Genomic DNA, 24,712 nt, shown 5'->3' on the forward strand with positions numbered 1-24,712 from the left:
GGAAAACATTCCAATCAGTAGCGTATCTTTTTAAGTTTTTTAGATTTATTTCTCTTTTGGAGAAAATACAAGCATGGTTGTTCTGTAAAATTTGGCCAGGTACAAAGCAGGAAATTTGGTTTCATTTCCCTGCCTTTATTTTTTTCCCAGCAATTGCTGCTGGGAAGTAAGGATTAATGGAAGTTCATATCTATGTATATCGATATGTATTATATAATAATTTTAAGGCTTTAAGGATATGTATTATATAATAATTTTAAGGGTTTTGTTCAGCTGAAAGACATGGGTAGAATATGGGTCCTGTGGAGCTATTTTATTTCATTCTAAGTATTTTGAAATCCTGAGCAAAAGATGCATATTAACTGCCTGTGCTTGTTACTTCTTTACATATTCATCCTGCAGATACATGGACTTTTCTATGCTTTAGGAAATGCTGTGTTACGTGCAGTTTGTGATGGGGCTTTTCATTTTCACAGGTGCCATATTTGGTGGGGTTTTTCTGTTCTCTTTTCTCCAGGCTGATGCCATGGCATCATCAGGGCTCTTCTTCAAAGATGGAAAAAAGCGCATTGATTACATCTTGGTGTACAAGAAGTCAAGTCCACAGGTAGAAAAAAGAAGCACATTTGAAAAGAATTTGAGAGCAGAAGGGTTGATGTTAGAACGAGAGGTAAGTCTTGTAGCTTATGTGGCATAAAACCCTTTTATAGTATTGTCATACTTAACTGAATTTAGAAAAGATTCTTGAAATTCTTAAAAGCCTTTCCAATCAGGCTGTTCCTACCATTTGTTTGATACTACTAAATTACTACTATTACTACTAACTACTAACTATTACTACTTCAACATGTTTAACATGTTTTGGGGATGCATGCTTGTACACACACACATGTACTCTCCATACGTGTGTAGTGTAGTAGAGTGAAAATTTCCAGCTCCTTATGCTTGCAGAACAAAAGAAGCTTCAGTAATTCATGTTATTGTTTTAATATATAACCTCTATGTCTTCAAGCACAATGCATGAAGGACTAAATGTCTCTGGTTTTCAAGGGGTTAAGACTGTCAGTGTCAAGTTAATCCATCCCTAATAATGACAGTATTAATATAAAAATGAAGGAAAACAGATCCAGGAAAACAGCCTTGAATTTTTGCTGTTTCATCAATTACTTACCAAACAGGTACATGTTTAGTTTGTCCTGAAGTAAGCTCCTATAGTGCCTCTGTCTTTTATCCTGATTTATACATTTCAACTCAATGGAATCACCTTACATGTTCTGTGTTAAAGGTTTTAACCAGTTTGTAGTCCTTGCAAGCTGTAGCTGACAATGCAGCATGTTAAATAGTCATAAAAATCTAACCTGAGAGTGGATTCAAATTTGGTTTTGAGGCTTTTAAAGATTGTTACAGTCTAGTTGTAATAATACCTGGTTTTGTTCAAATTTCAATAAAAATCCCAATCTCAACTGGTGTCAATTGACACTTCAGAAAACAAGAAGTTTAAGATCATAATTCTAGATATCAGGTGGTTTAAATTGTCTTCCAGTAGTATCTATTTATCCACATCATTTAAGAAAAATAAAACCCTAGAAGTAATATTATTGAACTGTGGTATGACTTTCTGGAACTGTGTAGTTAGAATTGTGAGCAATAAAGATTTTATTAATCCTTTAACTAAATTCTGCTTTACCTTTACTTACCAAACCTTGCATCCCTTAAGTTTTTGGGAGGATATAATCGAACTCAGCTGGACAAAAATATTTGCTTATAAAAACTCAAGCAAATATGTCTTGGGAGAAGGGTGTGGAACTGTTTGTAAGAAAAGATAATCTGAAATGCTGAAACTTGTTTTATGTACAGATAAATTAGCAATGAAAAACATTTGTGCAGAGTATTCCTTGAGATTTTACCAAAAACTAGTAATTCATGCAGAGATAACATTTATAATTTCATAGCAGATACTGTAATTATTTAACTGTTCCCTGGAGCTGCCATTTGGCAGAGCAGGATCTGTGGTCTTCTCCCAGCTCTTCGTACATCTCCAGCAGCTGAGCACTCTTCTCCTTACATGGGAGACACATAGAATAGTCTTCAAGCTGCTCGTCTAAGATGATTTTGAGGGGATTTAAAGTAAATTCATTTATTGCACGTCCAAAAATGCTTCATTCAGCCTTTCTCAACTTCTGCTGTGTCTGGGACCAAAGATACGCCTAGAGAGTTACTAGCTTACTCCTATTACGGGGTTTGGAAAGGAAACAAAGAAGTTAATAATTTTCCTTTGTCTAGCTGAGAGCTCTTACAGTGTTTTCAGATTTGCATAGTCACTTGAAGGCCTAAATGCAGAATTTGACCCTGAGGAATGCTTTTGGAAAGGTGAGTGCCATAGAGGTTTGAATTGCTAACATGTATTTGTTTGCTACCACTCTTTACAGCCAGCTGTTACAAACAGTGATATCATGTTTGTTAAAATTCACTGTCCGTGGGAGACATTGTGCAAATATGCGGAAAGAATGAATATCAGGATGCCTTTCAGGTACTGTGGAAACTCATTTCAGAAACTTGTAATTTAGTGCTTAATACTAAAAGTTCATTACTTACCTTAAGGCTAAAATGTAGTCTTTGTTGCGTCGTGGCAGGCACACTTACATGTAATTTAGTGTGGTGGTAGGGGAGAGGAGAAACAAATCATAAGCGCTGTTCTTTTCACATTTACCTGTACTTGTTTTCAGACTTACCTGCCAAATCAGACTGACCATATGTCTTTAGAAAATACTGTTAGTAGTTCACATATTATTTTAAGGCTTTGGAGACATCCAGATATCCTCCATCTGAGCTCAGGTATTCTCAGTGATTTTAGGGTATTTCGTAAGTCTTACCTAAAAGCAAGTGAAATGACAGAAATAGCTGGTGTCTCATGTGTCTCCAATATAACATATATTTGCATACTTTGAATAAAATTAGATTTATTTCTCGGTTCTGTAGCTTTCCTGTGGCAGAATAATGAAATGAATTGACTTCCTTCTATCATATATTTTTACAATAAATATTTTTTTAATGATTTGTAGACGGGCTGAGAGAGCTGTGCTTGTTCAGCCTGGAGAAGAGAAGGCTCTAGAGAGAGCTTATAGCAGCCTTCCAATACCTAAAGGGAGCCTACAAGAAATCTGAAGAGGGACTTTTTACAAGGACGTGTAGTGGCAGGATAAGGGGTAATGGCTTTAAACTGACAGAGGGGAAATTTATATTTGAAATTAGGGAGAAATTCTTCCCTGTGAGGGTGGTAAGGCCCTGGCACAGGTTCCCTAGAGAAGCTGTAGCTGCCCCATCCCTGGCAGTGTTCAAGGCCAGGTGAGACAGGGCTTGGAGCAACCTGGTCTAGTGGAAGGCATCCCTGCCCGTAGCAGGAGGTTGGAACTAGCTGGTCTTTAAGGTCCTTTCCAACCTAAACCTTTCATTTCCAGTGTTTCTATTTAGGACACAGTTAATATTTTTTGCAACAATACAGAAATTTTTAAAGGAGAAAACATGCCTTTTCAATTTATTAATAATGTTCTTCCAGAGAGAGAAGAGCATGTAGTGTGCTGTAAATCTCCTCAGGAGTTAAAAGTGGTAACTAGATGCTGAAGCTGTGTGATTCAACAGAAAATACCCTTAGAGCACTCCTTTCTTATTTGAATTGACAGGTGCTTTATCCTTCATGTCAGCTATCACAGTATGACTCTCTTATATTGCTCCTAAACTGGAGTCATCATGAAGCATCTTTCGCTCAAAACTTGCTTCAAATACCCAGTTCCATACTGAGTTTCCACTAATCCCATTAAGCCTTCAAAGTCCTTTCCATAAAAAAGGTGTTTTCTTAAGTCATCTTCCTTGTGCATTTGAGCTTTTCTAGTTTGAATACTTGTCAACATTTTAAATATAGAAGTATTTGCCTCTGTGTACACATACATAAACAATCTAAACTCCAATTAAAAAATACTTCCTTCATCCTTCTGATACATGAAGTCACAAAATTAAGTTAGGATTTAGCAATGGTTTGGTTTGAATTCTTCATCTTTCTAGTGCTCTTCAGGAAAAGAAAGGCTAAGATTTGAAGTGCTGCTTCATTTGGAAGGTATTTGAAGTTATGTTTGTTTATTGTTATTAACTGAGATATAAATACATTCTCTGGGCTTTTTTTCCCCAAGTGTCTGATCCCTGTTTCTTTGTTTCTGGGCTGTTGCTTAAGCTTCTTTTAATCCCACTTAGTTCATTACACCAAAAGTAGATAAAATGATAAATTCTCCTGTTTCACCTTGTTGGCAGTTTTGCTGTAGAATGAAACACAGTAATTTGTTAAGAAAAAAAGCCCACTCTCCACATCTACCACCATAATAGAACTGTGAGAAATAGTAAACTGATCATCATTTATTTTGTCCTTTCAAAGATTTTAATAGGAATTTTAATGAAAATGCAATCTAAAACTGGTGTGAATATTTCAAACAGTCTATTCATTGAATTTCCATACTTTTTAAAAAATAAACGTAAATACATTTTTATTGTGACCACAGAGTAGATGTAGCAGAATAGCTAAGGTTGGTCTTGCTCTGCCAGCAGCCTGTCTGAAGTGTCCAATACAGAAGCCGAGCAAATATAGGGCACTGTATCACACAGTATGCTAGAGATTGGAAGGGACCTCAAAAGATCATCTAGTCCAATCCCCCTGCCAGGTCAGGAACACCTAGATAATGTTACACAGGAATGTGTCCAGACGAGTTTTGAACGTCTCCAGGGAAGGAGACTCCACAACCTCCCTGGGCAGCCTGTTCCAGTGCTCTGTCACCCTCACTGAGAAGTTTCTTCTCAAGTTTAAGTGGAACCTCTTGTGTTCCAGTTTGTACCCATTACCCCTTGTCCTATCATTGTTTGCCACTGAGTAGAGCCTGCCTCCATCCTCGTGACACTCCCCCTTTATATATCTATATACACTAATAAGGTCACGCCTCAGTCTCCTCTTCTCTAAACTATAGAGACCCAGCTCCCTCAGTCTTTCCTCATAAGGGAGATGCTCCACTCCCTTAATCATCTTAGTTGCCCTGCGCTGGACTCTCTCCAGCAGCTCCCTGTCCTTCTTGAACTGAGGGGCCCAGAACTGGACACAATATTCCAGATGCGGTCTCACCAGGGCAGAGTAGAGGGGAAGCAGGACCTCTCTTGACCTACTAACCACCCCCCTTCTAATACACCCCAGGATGCCATTGGCCTTCTTAGCCACAAAGGCACAGTGTTGGCTCATGGTCATCCTGTCGTCCACTAGGACCCCCAGGTCCCTCTCCTCTACACTGCTCTCTAACAGGTCGTTCCCCAACCTATACTGGAACCTGGGGTTGTTCCTGCCCAGATGCAGGACTCTACACTTTCCCTTGTTATATTTCATCAAGTTATTCCCTGCCCAACTCTCCAGCCTATCCAGGTCTCGCTGGATGGCAGCACAGCCTTCTTGCATGTCAGCCACTCCTCCCAGCTTAGCCTCATCAGCAAACTTGCTGATAGTACACTCAATTCCCTCATCTAAATCGTTGATGAATATAGTAAATAATACCGGTCCCAGTACTGACCCTTGAGGCACTCCACTAGTTACAGGCCTCCAACTAGACTCAGCCCCATAGACTACAACTCTCTGGCTTCTCTCCTTCAGCCAGTTCGCAGTCCACCTCACTACCTGATCATCCAGTCCACACTTCCTCAATTTAGCTGTGAGGATGCTGTGGGAGACTGCATCAAACGCTTTGCTGAAGTCAAGGTGGACCACATCCACCGCTCTGCCATCATCCATCCACCGTGTTATTTCCTCATAAAAGGCTAAGAGATTGGTCAAACATGATTTCCCCCTGGTGAAGCCATGTTGACTGCCCCTCATAACTCTCTTATCCTTGATATGCCTTAAGATGGCACCAAGGATAAGGTGTTCCATCACTTTCCCAGGGATGGAGGTGAGCCTGACCGGTCTATAGTTACCCGGGTCCTCCTTCTTGCCCTTTTTGAAGACTGGAGTGACATTTGCTTTCCTCCAGTCCTCGGGCACCTCTCCCGTTTCCCAAGACTTGGTAAAGATGATGGAGAGTGGTCTAGCAATGACTTCCGCCAGTTCCCTCAGCACCCGCGGGTGCATCCCATCTGGACCCATGGATTTATGGATGTCCAGATTGCTCAACTGGTCTCTAACCCATTCCTCATCGACTAAGGCAAACCGCTCCGTTGACCTGACTTCATCTGAGGTCTCAGGGGTACAGGGCTCTTCAGGACTGCCTGCAGCAGAGTAGACAGAGACAAAGAAGGCATTCAGTAACTCTGCCATCTCTGTATCTTCTGTCACCAGGGCACCCATCCCGTTCATCAGTGGGCCTACATTGCCTCTGGTGTTAGTTTTATCTGCCATGTATTTGAAAAAGCTCTTTTTGCTGTCCTTGACCCTTCTCGCCAGGTTTAATTCTAAGGAGGCCTTAGTCATCCTAGCTGCCTTCCTACATCCTCTAGCAGCAGCCTTATATTCCTCCCAGGTGGCCAGCCCCTCCTTCCATGACCTGTAAACTCTCCTCTTCCACTTGAGCATACCCAGCAATTCCCTATTTAGCCACGCAGGTCTCCTGGCCCTCTTCCTTGACTTCCTATGTGTCAGGATGCTCCAATCTTGAGCTCGGAAAAAGCAATCTTTGAATGCCAACCAACTATCTTGGGCCCCTTTACCTTCAAACAGCCTTGCCTATGGGATTTCCCCTAGCAATTGCTTGAAAAGGCCAAAGTTTGCCCTGCTAAAGCCCAGGGTTGCAATTCTACTTGCTATTCTGCTGGTCCTACCACACAAGATCCTGAATTCCACCATCTCGTGGTCGCTGCAACCAACCCTTACTGCTTCGACCAGACCCTCCTTGTTAGTGAGGATGAGATCCAGCAGCGCTCCTCTCCTGGTTGGCTCATCCACCATTTGCAGGAGGAAGTTATCATCCATACACTGAAGGAACCTTCTGGACTGTGGCTGGGTTGCTGAGTGGTCCTTCCAGCAAACATCAGGGAAGTTAAAATCCCCCACGATGACCACGGCCTGTGACTGTGAGGCCGCTCTCAGCTGCCTGTAGAAGGCCTCGTCAACTTCCTCACCCTGATCTGGTGGCCTGTAACAGACACCCACAACAGTACCCCCCTGCCAGCCTGCCCCTTAATTCTCACCCACAGACTCTCAACTCGCTCGTCATCTGTCCCTGGACAGAACTCTGTGCATTGTAGTTGCTCCCATACATAAAGAGCAACCCCACCACCCCGCCTGGCTGGCCTGTCTTTCCTGAAAAGGACATAGCCCTCCATGACTATATTCCAGTCATGTGAGCTGTCCCACCACGTCTCTGTAATTGCCACCAGATCATAGTCTCCTGACTTAACACAGGTTTCCAACTCCTCCTGCTTATTTCCCATGCTGCGCGCATTGGTATACAGACATTCCAGGGAGCGAGCTGAGCACACCGATTTCACCCTAGGATTATAGGAGGCCTCCCAGTCTTCATCAGTTCTGGAGTGCTGCCCCACTGGGGCAAGCCCAGCTACAACCCCATCCCCCTTCGAATCTAGTTTAAAGCTCTCCAAATGAGCCCTGCTAATTCGTGCCCCAGCATCCTTTTGCCTCTGTGAGATAAACCTTTCCCACTTGTCATTGTCCAGACTGGTGCCCTATAAAACCAGCCGTTATCAAAGAATCCAAAGCCCTGCCTGCAGTACCAGTCTCAAAGCCAATCGTTTACGAACTGAATCTTCCCATTCCTTCCCACATCATCAGTGGAAGATGGAAGGAGTGAGGAGAAGATCACTTGAGCCCCAGACTCTTTCACCATCCGCCCCAAGGCCCTGTAGTCTCTCTTCATCCCCCTCAGACTGCGGGAAGCAGCTTCCCCCTCACCTGTCTGGAAGACCAGCAGCGGGTAGCAGTCTGTCGGGTGCACCAGGCTGGGGAGCGCCCTGGTGATATCCCTGATGGGGCTCCAGGCAGACTACACACTTCCCTATGATGAGGGTCAACTCTGCATATCGGGCCCTCTGTTCCTCTCAGAAGGGAATCGCCTACTACGATGACCCTTCTTTCTTATCAGAGGCAGTCTTGAGGTGCAAAGTCGACCGCCTTTTCCTGTGTGGCCTTGTGGGCTGGCCTTGCCCCACATTCTCACCTACCTCTCCTTCAAGATCCAGGGCCACAAACCTATTAGGGAGGGACACCTGGGGAAGCAGGGAAGGAAGGGGGGAGGGTTTCCCACGACGTCGAACTGGAACTCGCTTCCAACCCTCGTAGTCTTTTTGGTCCCCTACCTCTGTGCAACAGCTACAGGGCAGGGGCTGTCTCGGGCCATCCCCCTCTGTGTGAGAAGGCAGGGGGTCCTTCCCCTTTCGGGGGGTATCTCCCTGGAACCGTTCTGACTGGCACGCCAGGGAGTTACTCCACCAATCGATCTCCCTTTCGCACTCCCTGATGGTCCTCAGCGTCTCAACCTCCTCCTTAAGTCTTGCCACCAGGCTAAGCAGATCTTCTACCTGCTCACACCTCACGCAGGTGGAACGCTGTCCTCCCTCCCCCGGCAGCAGCAGGCTCTGGCACTCCCTGCATCCAGAGACCTGAACAGCCACGGTTTGGGACGGGGTCTCTGTCTGAGTTGCTGCAGTCACCTTACTGCAAGCTCTCTTTCTGGAGGCGACCATATTGGTCCGCAGTCTGGGACACCAGCAACAGGGTCAGCAGCACGCCCGGCTTGTTCCTCCCTGCGCCTGGCGGGCAGTGACACGGCGCTGCCCTCTCAGAGGCTCTTTCCAGGCAAGGGGCAGGGGGGTGGTCACCGTCACCGTGGGAACGCCCCCCGCCACGTCAGCCGCTCTCTCGCAAGGGCTGCTGGGGCTTCGGGGGTCGGGAGATGTCGGGAGTCGCGGTGTCTCTGTGCTATCCCCTCTGATTTTCCTCATCTCCGTTGACCCTCGCGGTCGCTGAAGCGTGCCGGCTGTGGCTCTAGCTGGGCTAGCTCCGATCAGCTGACTGAATTGTATCATGGTGCATTCTCTCTTTCCAGAAGGCTGTGGTTTACAGCCTTTCTGAGGCAGAATTCATGTCTTCATCTCTATTAAATTAGTCACTGGTGGCTTTTCATGAATGCAGAAATAGCGATTTAAGCTTCTGTAACAACATCCTGTGACCGCACACTTTGTAATTCAATGACATGTTCTGTCAAAGCACTTTAGTTTTAAGTCTTGAGCCTGCTTGTTTAAATCAAACCTTTCTCAACTGAGTGGCATATATTGTTTTCCTGAAGTAACTATTTTCTTCATTCAATGCATAGAGGAAGCTCAAATCATACAGTTCTTGCGCAATTACAATGAACTAGAGTGGTTCCCTCCCTGTGAGGAGCAGGGAGTTCGACTCAATGGTCCTTATGAGTCCTTTCCAACTGGAGATACTCTGTGATTCTAAGATTATTTCTCTTAGCCTTCATCTGATCTAACAGTGGTTTCTGGCTGCCAAAGAGCAAACCTTCCCTGCGTTACTTCAATACAATATACCCTTGCTCTCCTGCAGAGTGTTGCAAAATTTTAGCTTTTGGGTATGGTCACTAAAAATATATTTTGGTACCATATATGACTAATGCCATAAGAATTAACCATGTACTTTTTAGGTTCATTTTGCTCAATTCAGGAATCTAAACAAAACTAATACAATTATTACACAGGGTAAGAAGTATTTCTCTTCATTGCTGAAAAATAAAAAATGCTTTTTGCTGACATAAGGGACCATCCAATATCCCAGAACTGTTTTAGTATGGCATCATACTGAAAATGTGTTGGCAGATGCAAAGTATACATCATGTATATAACACAGATGGAATCTTGGTGTTTCAGTTGCAAAAGGAAATCTTGCTCACATTGTAAAAGACTTGTCTGTGCTAATCACTGTATTGTTGTGTTGTGTTGTATATGGTTTCAGACAGGTCTTATGTTAGCAACAAGGTTAGGTCATGACTGAATTGTACTTTTTTAAAAACAATTTATAGAATCATAGATTCATAGAATAGTTAGGTCTGGAAAGGACCTTAAGATCATGAAGTTCCAACCCCCCTGCCATGGGCAGGGACACCTCACACTAAATCATATCAAGGCCTCATCCAACCTTCTGTTGAACACTGCCAGGGATGGAGCATTCACAACCTCCCTGGTCAACCTATTCCAGTGCCTCACCACCCTAACAGAAAAGAATTCCCTCCTTATATCCAATCTAAACTTCTCCTGTTTACTTTACTTAAAACTGAAACAGGGGAAGTTTAGATTGGATATAATCTGTCAGTAGAAATAAAACATCTATTTCTGGAGCTCAAGAACTCAAATCTGTGTCTATAGTTATCTTGTGGCATATTATTGTTGTGTGTAAAGAATAAATAAGTCGTATCTGTAGCTTAGCTGGACTTCCATCTGTGCAAAACAGCTAAGGCCAATTAAAGAGAATGAGGTTTTGTTAAAAAATGTAGTGTCTGAGAATCCTGTCATGATTCTTCATTGCTTTGTTTTACCATTCTGCCTAGTAGTATCAAGTGCCAGGCTGCCAGCACTGTGCACATTGGTAGATACATAGTTTTCCAATGGCCGCTTATTTTTCAAGCCACATTTCCATCTTACGCTTTTTAATGTATTCAGTTCATTGTTACTTTAATGTAAGTAATGTGAAATGATTCAAATTGAATGATTCAAATACTGCCCAGATGGGCAGTTGCAGATATTGTTAATTATGTGTAGTTCTAGGCTAAGAAGTGATGGAGAAGTATTCAGAGTGAAACTGCTGTTTTTATGTGTTAGAATGGAGGGAGGGATAAAATATCAATTGAAATAATGTTAAACTTTTATAATCATGTAGCCAAATAAATTTGTTTTGATTCCTCCTAAAAAGGAAACCTTGCAGAAGTAGAAAGCATTGAGGCAAATTTTAAGTAGAAGATGAACTGAGTGAGGAGCACAGTCCCTGATGCTGAGCTTCACTGCCCCCAGATGAGAATCATGGGAAATATATGGATAACCCAAGGAGTCTGCAAAATCAATGCCTTTGTGTGGTTTAAATGTGCCATGAAGTGATAGGTGTAGGCCAAAAAGAAAAGCCGAAAGCCTTAAAATAGATATGCAAAATATTAACGTTGCAGAAAATACTTCTTTGTATGGTTTCAAAGTAGCTGTTCTCATAAGACTTTAGAGGGGATTTCTGTTGTCTTCCTCTAAGTGTCTATGAGCACTGAAGGGTGGAAAGAAAAGGATTGTTAACATGAAAGTTGTTTGTTGCAGTTAGTACTCTTACATTTTTAGGGCTGTGTATTCTTCAGTTGGATGCAAAATATCAAGGGAAGGCGATGGTAGAGCACTTCAGAGAATGAAGAGAGCATCTCATGATGTTAAGTGCTTACAGTATTTAATGCATAAAGTGCATAAAGCATTTAGAAGTATGGGAGCCCTGGTGATTCTCCTAAAATGAGTTTTCTGAAGTAAAGGCTAAGAAAGACCACATGAAATGAATACATAGCATGACACCACTGAACCTTGTCTGATGAAGGAATTGTTGATTAGCTATTACTGCTGTTAAACTACAAGCTATTATTGTTATTAACTACAAATATAAATTTTAATTTTGACTCAAATTTCAAACTTGAAAATATGTGAAATTACAGCATTTTAATAACTTTTCCAGTTGCATTTTTTTAAGTGTTGTCTGTTTTTCTGCCTATGAAAATGCATGTTTTAAAATGTCCAGTGTTCTTTTATAATATATATGTCCTTTGCAATTGCCTCCTACTTGATTATTCTCAGCTGATTTTTGCTGTTCTTTCAGGAAAAAATGTTATTACACTGACTGGAGGAGCAAAACGATGGGCAGGTTGGTGGGTGATGTGTAGCTTCTAATGTTACCAGATAGTCACCCTGCTAAAGAAAATCCATTCGCAGTTGTAAATTTATCAAGGAAACTTGGAAAATTAGATTATTTTCTTGAAAACTCAAAATATGTTAGCTCATAGTGTTACAATATTCATGTGTAACAAGATGCAGTACTTCAAAGCTTTGCCAGGTCTCATTTTAGAAATGCAAAAATGTTTATGCAAAAAAAAAAATGGCCTTATCCTGGCAGGAAAGGTTTAATGCTGGAGCTCTCTCTGCATTTCTGTCTGCTGTACCGAGAGATATTTCTTTGGCATGAAAGATCCATTTGAGTGTATGTCTCAGATTCTGGTATTCAGCTATTTCCTTAGACATGCAAACGTAACTTTGCAGGTTAACACTTCATGTGCATCCTGGTGATACGGACTAAATCAACACCACACAAGAGGCTGTGTTGAGTTTAGATTTGATAGCTGTCAGAATAACTGCGGGGAAAGCTGTTTAACTCTGAGACACAAACATGCAGACCTCACCCATGACTACTGCTGTTGCTGCTTTTTGTCAGACAGGAATGGCTACAAGGGGCCATGCAAAAGCAGCATGCAAAAAAGAGTCTAAGGGAGCTGGGGAGTAAAGACAGGGGGCACTGGGAGCTGTAATCACTCCCTATTGCTCTAGCCAGACATAATGATGTCTTGTAAATCGTAATTGCCTATGGAAAAGATAGGAAAATTTTTACATGAGGGAAATCTGAAAGGTTTTTGTCATGGGTTTTCTCAAATGGATTTTGAGCTGACATTACAGTTGATTTTGTTCTCCTGTTGTTACTTGAGATGATGAAGATCTCTCATTATTTCTTAGGAAAAATTTAAGTAGTCTCATGATAATCAGTTTGCAACATGATCAGCAAGATGATCATGTTTTTATATAATAAAAACATAAAGCACTGTTGAACGGTACGGTGACAGAACTTTAAATGCATAAGCAGATAAAATGTATTGAAATAAAACAATCTGTAACTGAAATTTACAACTGCATTTTTTACTCTTCCCAGTCATTCACATGCTTGCTCCATTTTTGTGTTCATTATAAAAAACGTAAGTGATGTGCTTTGTAATGCAAGGGCAAAATCAACAAGCTTTGCTGCAAAATTGTCTCATTTTGTCTGTAATCCATCTGGTGAGTCCTAGATATTAAATAAATTTATTTTTCTTATTATGGAAGGACAGATGCCTGAAGCATGCAACTGAATTTGCACGGTACCTGTGAACTAAGTAATAAACAGTTTTCATGCCAGATTGACTTTTTTCATTTGAGACAAATACTTTTACTTGTGATTTACTTTGTAAGAATTTGGTGAATATTTTTCTGAATACTTTTTCTGTCAGTTTCTATAATACAGTGCACAAAGCAATAGTGTGGAAAAAAATAAAGAAGCTACTTCTAAAAATGAAAGCTAATGCTAAAATTGCTGACGTACATATCTTGAACTAGATGATCTTTAAGATCATTCCATCCCAAACCATTCTACAATACTGTTGTTTCTTTTCATCTTACAACTTTTCCAGCTTAACTCTTCTCTGTAACTCATTAAATCTCTTACTACTAATATTTCTGTAGAATTTGCAAGAGCCACAGCGAATAACTGTATTAAAATCTTTGTATATCAAAGGTAAAATTTTAAGGCTACAGATTTTCTATAATTTAGTGTGAGGTAGCACTAGCATATTAGACCCTTCTGCAACATGTACACTTCCCTGAATTTATTGATGTGGTTATATGATCTTAAATGCTCTTTAAAACTTCCACAGAAGATTTAGGGGCATGAAGGAAGAGAAGGTTAATGGAATGCTTACTGGTATAGCACCTTCCTTATATGTGATATCTATGTGATATCTCTCGATTTCTTCATTTATGTACCTTAAAAAAACCCTCAACATTGTATTTCACCCTGTAAAGCTTGAATTCTATTCAAAGGTCTGTGCTATAGAAATAATTTTATCATACTCATTAATAGCAATATTTGGAAATCCTTCACAAATCTTTTCAAAGGAAGGTGTGAGTTGTTGGAAGTGGGGTATGCAAGTATCAAAAGTTGCCTGAACTCTCAGATTTAAGACTGAATGAACTGATCTTGTATTCACAATATCAGACACACCAATTTCATGTTGGTAAAGAATGACATTGAGGAAGACAACACGAAAAGATAGTTGTTTTAGTATGCAGCTTCACTCCACCCACTGAAATTTTGAAATAAATTAGTACTTCTAAGGTTAGAGAACCAAAATTGATTTTTGTTGAGCAGCTAAGCTGCAGTAATTCTGCTTTGCATAAGGACTTTTTGAAACCTTTTGGATTTTAATCTGCACACTGAAGAGAAATTGTTAATATCATTCCGTTGAACAAATTGGTGATGATTGTGTCCGTCTGTTGAATCTGTCAACCATAACATGTTTCCTATTACAAAACAAGGAAACATGCCACGGCTGTGTCATTTGGTGGCATATGGTTGATGAGTCTGGAGAGGCACAAACACTGAGCAAACTACTGGGTGGGGATTGCTGTCAAAAATACCTAACATGACCAGTGGCAGTTGCTTAATTCCAGTATCCTATTCCATGAGTCTGATCAGATAATTCTGAACTCATCTATACTGCGTTCCTTTGCATTGCAGTCTGCAGAGTAAATGTAGTCTGCAAGGATTTTTGGACTAACTAGTTCTGCAAAAAAGAGCAGCCAACCATATAAAAGAGAGCTGTACAGTCAAGAATGGAAGTTAAGTAAAGCTGAAATTACACGCATCTTCATAAAATGTTATATTTTATATCGAAGAATAATATGTATACATGTTTCAGAACAGCATCCCCTAGTCCAAGGTGCATAAAGCTGCAGTAGTGCCCGCTGGAGGAGTTTCAGTAAGAGCATACCTGAAGTAATAGCTCATCTTTACAGCACTGTGCCACTCAGACATTTTTGATCTCCTTGCATGAAGTCCTGACTTTGTGACTTCACCAGACCAGTTCTGGTTTTAACTCTTATTAAAAAGACTACATTGAATAGTTGAAGTCAATATTCTGTTTAATCTGCTACTTTTGATCTAGAAACCACTCTGAGTAAAAATGCTAATACTTAGTCCTATGAGTTAGGCAAAAACTTGTCTTAAATTTGTTAACGCTTTGATTGAAAGCTTTGTGAAACTTCAACTTTGAAATAATGTGAGCCAAGAAAAGAGGATTATTGTGGTATGTGGGGTGATGAACTTTGAAATATTTTATGCTATCTGAAGGCACGAAGTTTCAGAGTCCTCATCTACAAGTGATGTAATGAAAAAGCAATCACATCTTAGATAAAAGATCTTTTTGCTTCAGAAGAGAAGTTGCAAATGTAATGAGGACATAATTTTTAATTTAGTTCAGTACTGTTCTTTATTACTTTGGATGTCAAAAGGAGCAGACATGAATGTTAAACAAGAGCTAATTTCTTTAAGATAATAATTATCTACTAATTCTTTTTAGATCTTTGGAGGGAGGAAAATATCACGACACATAACCAATTTTAGAACAATTTCATAATAAAAATTTGAAATCAAATGCATTGGTTTACTGTTCTTCCTAATGTATGTGCATATTTTCCTCATTAAAGAAAAGCTTGGGGTTTGGTTCTGAAAAATATCAGCAAGCGTACAACAGAAAAAAAGAGGAAAAAATAAAATGCAAACTTTACTAATACACACCATATATAACTTTGTACTGAGAGAACTTCCACTGAAACCAATAATTAACTCACAGTGTACCTTACTCAACACTTAAGGGATGCACCTGCCTGTATTCTGTGTTTTGACTTTCTGAACATAGTTATGTTCTTTGGCTCATCATGCTTTGTGTCAAATAGAGTGGTGTCCCTCAAGTGCAGTATCAGTTACATACAGAGTGTGTGCCAATGCCTTGGCAATGTAGAGTGAGAAGAAAATGTTGAGAATTTAAAATGCAAAATTTGGTTTAGCTTTCTATCTGATACTGTGTCAAGCAGGAGTAGAAAGTTTTTCTTTTGCTGATGTTGATAAGAAGTATGTTTTCATAGAGGTCGCTTTGCTGCCTGAGGGCAACTTACTTTGTCATCGCTTACTACTCTAATTAGGAAATGAGTAGCTGTGCTTATGCTTAGCACAGGCAGTTAAGAATTCACCTCAGATAAATCTGATCCTGAAATTTACAGGTTTTGTGGATAGGAGATAGACATGCTTTATGTATCATGCAAACTTATTATTGAGTAAGGCCCAAATCCTGCTAATAAAGTATTATTTAGGGCATGCTTTTCTAAATTTTAGACTTTTTCTGGATCTGTAATATGTTTATAGCACTAATTTAATAGATCTACTCCTTAAATACCCGTATTTCATTGCAGTTGAATGTGAAAAAAATACAGGTAAGCAAGGAGTGCAAAATCAAAGTGATGAGGAGGTAAATTCTAGCATTTGCTGAAAATTAACTGCACTTCACTAGATTTACCCCGTATATCCTGAGACACTAATTTAGAAACGTGCCAGTAGAAGAAAGCCCTTTATATCACCAGTATATAATCTAATCAGGGATGCAAGTATTATATTTTGTTTGTAGTTTATAATGTCATTTTTTTTAGAAAACTGCAGGAAGCTGTACCGAGGAGTTTTGTCCTAATACTGTATAGCCGTGTCTGTATAATGTATCCTTTATTTGATGTTCAGGTATCCTGTTTTGTAAGGCAATATCAGCCTGAGGAAAAATTTGCAGGGGGAAGACTTACTGAAATTGGAAAACCTTAAAAATGTGATCCTGAACTGTCTCGTATGTACTTTAAAATTTTATTAGTTTTAGTGTCCAAGTTGCTAGGCAAGGGAGGGAGGAGTTACATTTGCCTTGGCCAGTGGCTCTAAAGAAAGTAATTAAATATGTTCTTGAGTAAATTGTAAGCATCCGCAGTTCTGAGGGACTACCGTGGAAAATTATTTTGCCCAGAGTCAACAGTGCAGTCCCATCTCACACCATAATCCCACTAACTTTAGGATGAGTTGTGCTTGAGTGGAGCATGCAAGTAGATCAAAACAAGCAAACAAACAAACAAACAAAACCAATAAAACCCACTGTTAAATTTGCTCCTTAGCTCCTTATTTTCTACTAGTGGCAATTTCCTGCTTTCATTTAATTTCTAGTTTCTTTGTCACTAAAATGAAATGTTGGAGATGGAAAATAACAAGCAGGTGAGAGTGTGTAAATCTGCTTTCTTTTTGTCTCAGTTTGCAGAGGAACATGAGAGAGCTGAAAAGTTGGTTGCCCAGAAATCCAATGAAGCTCGATAAGGAGGCCCTACCTGATCTGGAAGAAACAGATTGCTACACAGCCCCCTTTAGCCGTGCACGCATACACCAGTAAGTGCCAGAACTGGCAGGGCAGTGCCAGAGACTACAAGGATTTTTTATTTTCTCACTTCATCTAAGCAAGTGCTGTAGAGGCAGCCATTAACAGATGGTCACTGGCAAACACCCACTATCATATTAGATATTTTCTGTGAGTTTTCTCTTAAAGCCAAAATCTACTCTCTCTTACTTGCTGTTTGATGTAACTTGATATTTGACGTTACTTGCTGTTTTAGTCACTCAGAGATATAGACAGAAATTTGACTGACAAATGAACCCTACCTTCTTGGTTTAGTTTCTCTTTCCATTACATGACAAAATGCAAATATTTGCTCAAGTTTGCTTTGCTTAATTACATATTTTACTTAGGCAAAACCCGAGACAGCTGTTGAAATTGGGAACACCTCAAGGCAAGCTAAAACCAGGAACGATTTTTTTCTCTCAGATCTGCTTTTTAAAAATGCTTTTGTATCTGAAAGTATTAATGTATATAAAACAAATAAGAACTGTATGTGTTCAGATCAGCATGTGGATAGTGATGTAGTTATAAACTGTGCCATAATTTTTTTTTCAGGGCCCTTAGATGTTAAAATTCTGGCTGTGTCTTCATTTTTAAAGAATTTTCTGATACTTCTTTTTTGAGAGTAAAGTTCATTTAAAGCAGAAGTGTAAATTAGACTAAAGGGGAATATTTTCTCCTCAGTAAAGAAGCTATGTGGTAGTGAACTGTCTTTTCCCTGCAAAGAAAACCAGCTCAGCTGATGTTATCAACAGTAATAGTGTCGCGTTTGGCACAACGCAGGCAAAAGCTCCTGCATGTCAGATTTCTGGCATCCAGAATCCAGAGCCATCTGGGAAAGGATGCTTTATTTGGCTCCAACCTGGGACTCTTCAAGGGGAAGTGGTGTGGAGCTGCTACTCAGGTGTCCAGTGCGTGGAGGTATTTTATTGGGTTTTTTTCCTAAATCATAGTTCCCGTAGTACCATGACACAGGCATCTGCCAATTCATAAGTAACTTGAATTTGAGAACAGCATTGCTTCTGGAGATCTTTGTTTAAATTAATTATATCCAGAACAGAAATTAACTAGATAGTAGAGAATTTTAGAATTTATTTTTAGTTGTTCTGTTTTCCCAGCCATAATCTGTGATGATGGTAAATTTAATGGACCTGAGAAGATGCTCTAAGGATGTAAAATCTTGTATCATGGCAGAGGCTTTGGAACTTTACGGTCCCTTCCCACCTAAACCAGTCTGTGATTCTGTGGTCTTATGCAGTAACGAAGGAGGGTAGAGATCAAATAAATCACTGTAAGAAGAAAACACTTGAGCAGCTATGTTTCAATACCTGTGCATTGTTTCGAATATTAAAAGCCATTCATTATTTAAACAGTTTTACAATAAACAACAAAGACAGCTTCTTCAGCAATTCCACAAGAAGTAGAATCGTGCATCACATGCTACAGAGAACTAAGTATGAAGATGGGAAGTCCAAAATGGGTGAGACTGCTGTATTTTCTTCCTAACCTGAAGCTATAAAAAATTCATCTTTACTTGCCTCAAAAAGTATAGAGTCAAATCAGTTGATTTTGCTACTCATTAAAATCTTTTTATTCACTCAGTAACAGAGTTGAAGGAACGTCACATCAGTTATTTTCTTGAACAATTCAGTGAAAATTGACAGTATTTTTTCACCTAATTACTCATACTTTATCATAAATTGGAGAGATGTTGATAACTTTACATAATCAAGAGCCTCAATAAAGACAAGATATACCTCAGAAACCTGTTCCATGTTTTCAAGGTCTGATCGTACTAGTTCTGATACTAACAAGCAGTTCCAGTCCAGCACAGTTAATGTAAGCTATACGTAACTTATTTGAGGTCTCCGTGTAGCTCAGAGACAGCTGATCTGAAGACTAAATTAATTTATATCAACCTTTAACAGTATTATTTTTTGGAAGTTCATTTTCATTTACAATGAACAGGGGATGTATATGTGATTTGCTATTTTCTTTTCAGGACTTAATTTAAGAATTAAATAGAGACATACTAAAATCTTATATTTTTGAAGGTGATAGAAATTATAGAAAGCTGTTGCTTGAGTTTCTGAAGAAAAGCAGTAGCAAGAAAACCATAGAAAACAAGGGTCAAATATAACGCCCTTCAAGCTGATGAACTCAAATTTCAGTATGAGATTAGCTTTGCATAATTTGTATGTTTGAATGGACAAATCTGAAATCTGTCATAAGTACTAATTTCTGGGGAACCTCTTGGCTACAGATATGCTTTGCAAGTTACCAGATCTTTTTATTACCATTATTCATGGTTGTGTATTATTTATTTTTTATAATGTTCTTTGATAGTACAATAAATCTGGTTTTAGGAAGACTGTAGGAACTGATCCAGAATGCTGTAGCCGCTATGATGCAGAGCACTGCTCTGATACAAAGTTCTTCAGCTGTCTTCTACTTAAAAATAACAGGTTAGCTTTTAACCCTGCAGGGGGTGTGCTGCCTCAAGGGTTGTCTGTCCCATACCATTCTCTATGTATGTCACCCATAAAATCCATATCATATGCTCTGATGAATGCAACCTGAATATAACTGCCTTCTCGCACATGATCCGGCACAAGCATGCGACCCCGAGAGAAAAGTTGGAGATACTGGCCATCAGAAAGCTCTTGTAATTTGGAAGAGCCAGAAATCTTGGAGGATCTGTGTAAACAGTTGATGGGATTATTGATTATTGACATGTTTGGCAGCATCCTAAGCATCTAATATTAAGTTACATTCTCAATATCTAACTTGGAAATTTATTTGCTTGAAATTGTTATAAAAAATTGACATAGAAACTAATGCTTTTTTTTCTTTTTAGGTATTAATAGGTTACTGAATAATGGAACATATGAAGCAGCATTTCCACCCCATGAGGTAACTTGGTTAATTTTGTATCTATATTTAGATTAAAACTTGCACTGGCAGTTTCAGATCTTTAATTTTGTCGTGCAAACGTTTAATGTCACTGCATAATCTGTTGCAACTCTTTTTATTCATAGCTCTTATTTTAATATTTGCTTTTAAAGTTCCTCTTATACAATGTATTAGAATAACTTCCTGGAATATTTTCTTGCTGAAATAGAATATTATACTTCTTTTTTATTTGTATGAATTGGACATTGCTTGTGGAGTTCTTAATGAGAATATCAGTTGTTCCAAATTGCTACATTTAATTGTATTGAATTATTTTTGCCTGCCACCTACAAAATGTTCTGTTTTTCTAATGGGTTGTGCACTTCATCACAGCTAGGGAGACTGGTTAATTATTTCCCATTTAGTCTTTTCTGAATAGTTCCGGATAGCTTCTATTTGGCAGTATCTTTTTCAGTAGGTTAAAGTCTACTGAAGACTGTAAACCCGTGAAGTAAATGAAAAACCTGTGTTTGATTTCAGAGGGTTTTCACACAGTCTTCGTGTATTGAAAAGAAAGAAGCAAGCCACACATCTTCAGGCATTTTAAATGCCGATCAGTAACATGGTAACTGCGGGTTACTCTGTGATCTCTTGCTCAGGCTGAATGTTGTGGCTTGGTCTTGTGTTTCAAAGAACTGACCTGTGCTTTACAAATTGCTGAGAGAATTTTTTTTTATAGCATTAATAATTAAATACTGGGGATATAGAGAAGTATTTTAGATAAATAATTAAACATCCTTGTTAATGCTCCAGCTGTGCATTACTGACTTCAGGGAAAAGCTGGCTGTAATACCAGAAAAACCTGTGAAGCTTTCTCTGGCTGTCAAAACTGTGCTATCATATCCATTTTACATCTATGTTCCTTTGTATGGCTACTGTTTCAAAGTTTCAGCTAAGGTTAATGAAGTCGTATTTTTAAGCCGCTCTTTAATTTCTGCTTGACTGGTACTAAGGGCTAGTAGTTGGAGCACTTTCAATTTTATTTTTATTTTTTCTTTTATCACAAAAGGAAATAAGAATGAAAATTCAGTCCCAGTGGGAATGCTGAGACTTGAACTCTGTTAGGCATAAACAGTGCTGAAAGGAACAGGGGAAGGGGAAAGATTTTAAAATATTCCTTTATGCTTTGCAGTCATTCATACAGGTGTCTGTGAAAATCAGTTGGTGTTCTGTTTCTAGGTAGGTGACTATGAGCATAAGTTGATGATCTTTTTCTGGGTGTTCCTAGACGTTGTGGCAGTCACACTCTGTGTTGGTATATTTGGTGCGTGTCTTTGCTAACTATAGTGAGAAATGTGTAGAATTGGACTTCTGGCGATGTTTAGCTTTGGTTTTAACTCATTTTTAAACCAGAGGGTTAGCAGATTGCAACAGGTAAATAGTGTACTTTCAATGAAGAATGCTTGAAATTTCAAGTAAATTATAAAAATTTAAGCGGCTTCATTACATGGATCTCCTAGTGTCTGTCTGACTGCTTACTCTGAAGTACTGCACTGGGTAGCCCTGCTCCCTCCCAATAAACGATTTGGCTCACTTGCAGTTATTGGAGGATAGCTTTTCTTTACCGTAACAGAGTGCTGAGGTCTTTTGTGGGTAAAAAGTTCAACTTCAAGGGGTTGTCCTGTTTCAGAATTGGAGGAAAATTACAAATCCAAGAGATCCTGCTTAGGTTGTTCTAGCAAACCTGTGTTTACCTCTCAACTGCTGAGCATGAGTCTATTCTTTCAGGCTGTCGGTGAGTCTGTAAATGTTGGGCTTGGCCTGGAAGGACTCCTTTTGGGTCAGACCAATCCTGGGTTTTACTTTTGATGCTTCTGAGAGTCCTACATAGCTCCAGAATAATGCCAGTTCAGGTTTTTCCATCGTCTTAGAAAATGTGTGCCACAGAAAGACATGTTTATCTGTACTGCTAAACAGGAGTTAAATAAAGTAATAGAAAATGCCTAGGAAAGGAGAAGTGAGTTGACATAATAGAAATTTCTGAAATTCTGTAGGAGAGAAAAAAAACCTTGCATATATCCCATGAAAAATTTAGACAAATTGAAATAGGTGAAAGCATACAAATAATCATGGATTAGCAAAACAGAAACACTGTGCTTGAAGCCGTATAAAGAGTTGAGTAGTTCTTTATAGCCTTCTATTACTATGGTTCTGCCATAAATTCTTTGAGAAACTGGCCATTTCAGAAGCATATGTAACCATGTCTCTTCTGTCAGGCCTGTTACTTCCAGGTGACATGTCTTGGAGATGTCCTTAATAAGAGACCTATTTATTAAAAACATTTAATATTATACTCAAAAAAAGAAGAAATTTTAGGTATATTCCATAGTGCCTAGTAATGTACTTCATTTCTGTGTGTTTTCCAGGGAAGCCACAAGAGCAGACATCCCATCAAAACACACGGAGCTCAGAATCACAGGCACCTCTTATATGAGCGTTGGGCACGGTGGGGAATGTGGTACAAATACCAACCTCTTGATTTAATCAGGTATTAGTACTTGGAAGAGTAGCTTGCTTCTATGATAGAACCTAGTAACAATGTGGTAATGGTACTGCTAAACTCCTTGTGCTTTCCTGTAACTTTTAATTTCAAATAAGGCTGTATAAAAGGCATGTAGGTCCAGCTGCTTGACAGTTCTGAGCCTGAAACTTAAAATACAAGCCAGACAAAATATTGTCTGCTGATCAGAGACACTTAGCACCTTGGAGAGGAAAGATGCCTATCCACATGAACAGTCAGTTGCCAGATCAGGTGGTTTGAAAACACAACCTACTTATTATGTTTTCATGGTGTTTAAATAAACTTCTGTAGATTTGTCTTCTAATTAATGTCATGGATTACCACATGTACAGCAGAGAAATATATGTAACAGGTTAAATAATTGTGATGTTTGGATTTTGTACTTTCCTCATCTTTGACACTGAATACCAATAATTCATTTTCCCTTGCTGTCAGATTTATTCCTGATCTGACAGTCCTAACCAGTCACTGTTCTACTGAAGGTTGTGGAGCTAAGCCTGTGCCATGGGACAATTCTGTACTGATCCAATAGTATCATCCTTGACTGACTTTCTGGTCACTGCTACTTCATCTCTTAATGCAACAATATCCACGTTTTGAAGAATTAAAACTCAATCTTCAACTTCTGTTTTCAGTCCATTGTTTTCTCTAGTAATAGTGTGAAATATGTCATATTACATGATTCTCTGTCAGAAATACTTTTTATAATTGAATACTTACGTCATACATACTTACTTTATCCCTTCCCAGAAATTTTTGTGTATGTTTATCTGTCTCCGTGTGTGCAAGTGAAATGTCCTACATTTAATAATGTTGAAACTAGTACATCTACGTGGTCATTGCAAGGACGTGAAAATTACAGATGAGTTATATCTTTTATAAAACACATGTTTTGGTAAGTCTACAGTTAGTGTCACTAGAATGTAATACTGGCCTGAAATGATTTAGTGTGAGGTGTCCCTGCCCATGGCAGGGGGGGTTGGAACTTGATGATCTTAAGGTCCTTTCCAACCCTAACTATTCTATGATTCTAAAAAGAACATTCTGGTAAACTGACAATAATTTTACCATAAACTTGTGTTGCTTGTTCCTCATTAGAATCATTCTGCTACTGTAGAGTAGACAGCAGTCATTGTAAGTTTTAACTTTAAGTAATCTGTGCGTTTCCTTTTCATGTAGGCGATATTTTGGTGAAAAAATTGGACTGTATTTTGCCTGGCTGGGATGGTATACTGGAATGCTTATTCCTGCTGCCCTGGTTGGGCTCTTTGTTTTCCTCTATGGACTATTTACAATGGATTCCAGCCAAGTAAGGTAAAATTCTATTTCATAACACATACTAGCCTGTTGAAAATTAAGAACATCAGGCACAACTTAGATCATTATACTTTTAAATGTTTTCCAGATATGGTAATCATGTACAAATAGCCAAATAGAGCTCTGGGTTCTTCAGGCAAGTGTATCCACTTTGTAAATCTGGTTTGCATACAAGTTTTGTATGTGTGCCATTTAAAAGTGTTCTTACCACTGCATCTGCAGTGATTCCTATTCTGCCTGTAAGGAAAAATGGCAAGTACCAACTTTAATGTTGTAGTACTGAAGTGGTTGTCATTCTAGTCAGTGAATGAAATGGTTGAACATATGGATGATCAGACATACTCCCTCTTTACAGTATAAACTGCAGTCAGGAGACCTAGCTTCAGGGAGATTACAACCTTATGAAATGAACCTAGTTTTCCAAGTTTTCCACTGTTGTGATTTTGCTCTAAGAGAGATTTATGTCAGTTTAGATACCGCGATGAGGGTGCTTGAGTTAGTTCCCGGCTGTATTTTTAGGAACTATTTCAGAGGTTGCACCGTCATTACGAAGTTTTCCATTAGATGTCATCAGACACAAGAGTTATCAGTGATTTACAGT

At 39.2% G+C, this 24,712-nt stretch overlaps 1 protein-coding gene across 5 annotated transcripts in view; it reads left to right on the forward strand.

Moving 5' to 3' along the window:
- The window catches only part of ANO3 (anoctamin 3), a 213,755-nt gene that overhangs the window by 145,805 nt on the left and 43,238 nt on the right, over positions 1 to 24,712 (forward strand). For 4 of the 5 annotated variants that reach the window (XM_061479183.1, XM_061479185.1, XM_061479187.1 and 1 more), the window contains exons 5-12: positions 518 to 670; positions 2,430 to 2,530; positions 11,867 to 11,911; positions 17,183 to 17,314; positions 18,695 to 18,801; positions 20,179 to 20,234; positions 22,640 to 22,761; positions 23,974 to 24,108. In XM_061479183.1, coding sequence (XP_061335167.1) covers positions 518 to 670; positions 2,430 to 2,530; positions 11,867 to 11,911; positions 17,183 to 17,314; positions 18,695 to 18,801; positions 20,179 to 20,234; positions 22,640 to 22,761; positions 23,974 to 24,108 — 851 coding nt within the window. The remainder of the gene's footprint in view (positions 1 to 517; positions 671 to 2,429; positions 2,531 to 11,866; positions 11,912 to 17,182; positions 17,315 to 18,694; positions 18,802 to 20,178; positions 20,235 to 22,639; positions 22,762 to 23,973; positions 24,109 to 24,712) is intronic. The other variant, XM_061479184.1, reaches the window with a different exon arrangement.

This window comes from Pezoporus flaviventris, unplaced genomic scaffold (genome assembly GCF_033815535.1).
Source record: "Pezoporus flaviventris isolate CSIRO_AGI_PZ_B2104156 unplaced genomic scaffold, CSIRO_AGI_Pfla_v1 ptg000143l, whole genome shotgun sequence".
In the NCBI taxonomy this organism is placed as follows: Eukaryota; Metazoa; Chordata; class Aves; order Psittaciformes; family Psittacidae; genus Pezoporus; species Pezoporus flaviventris.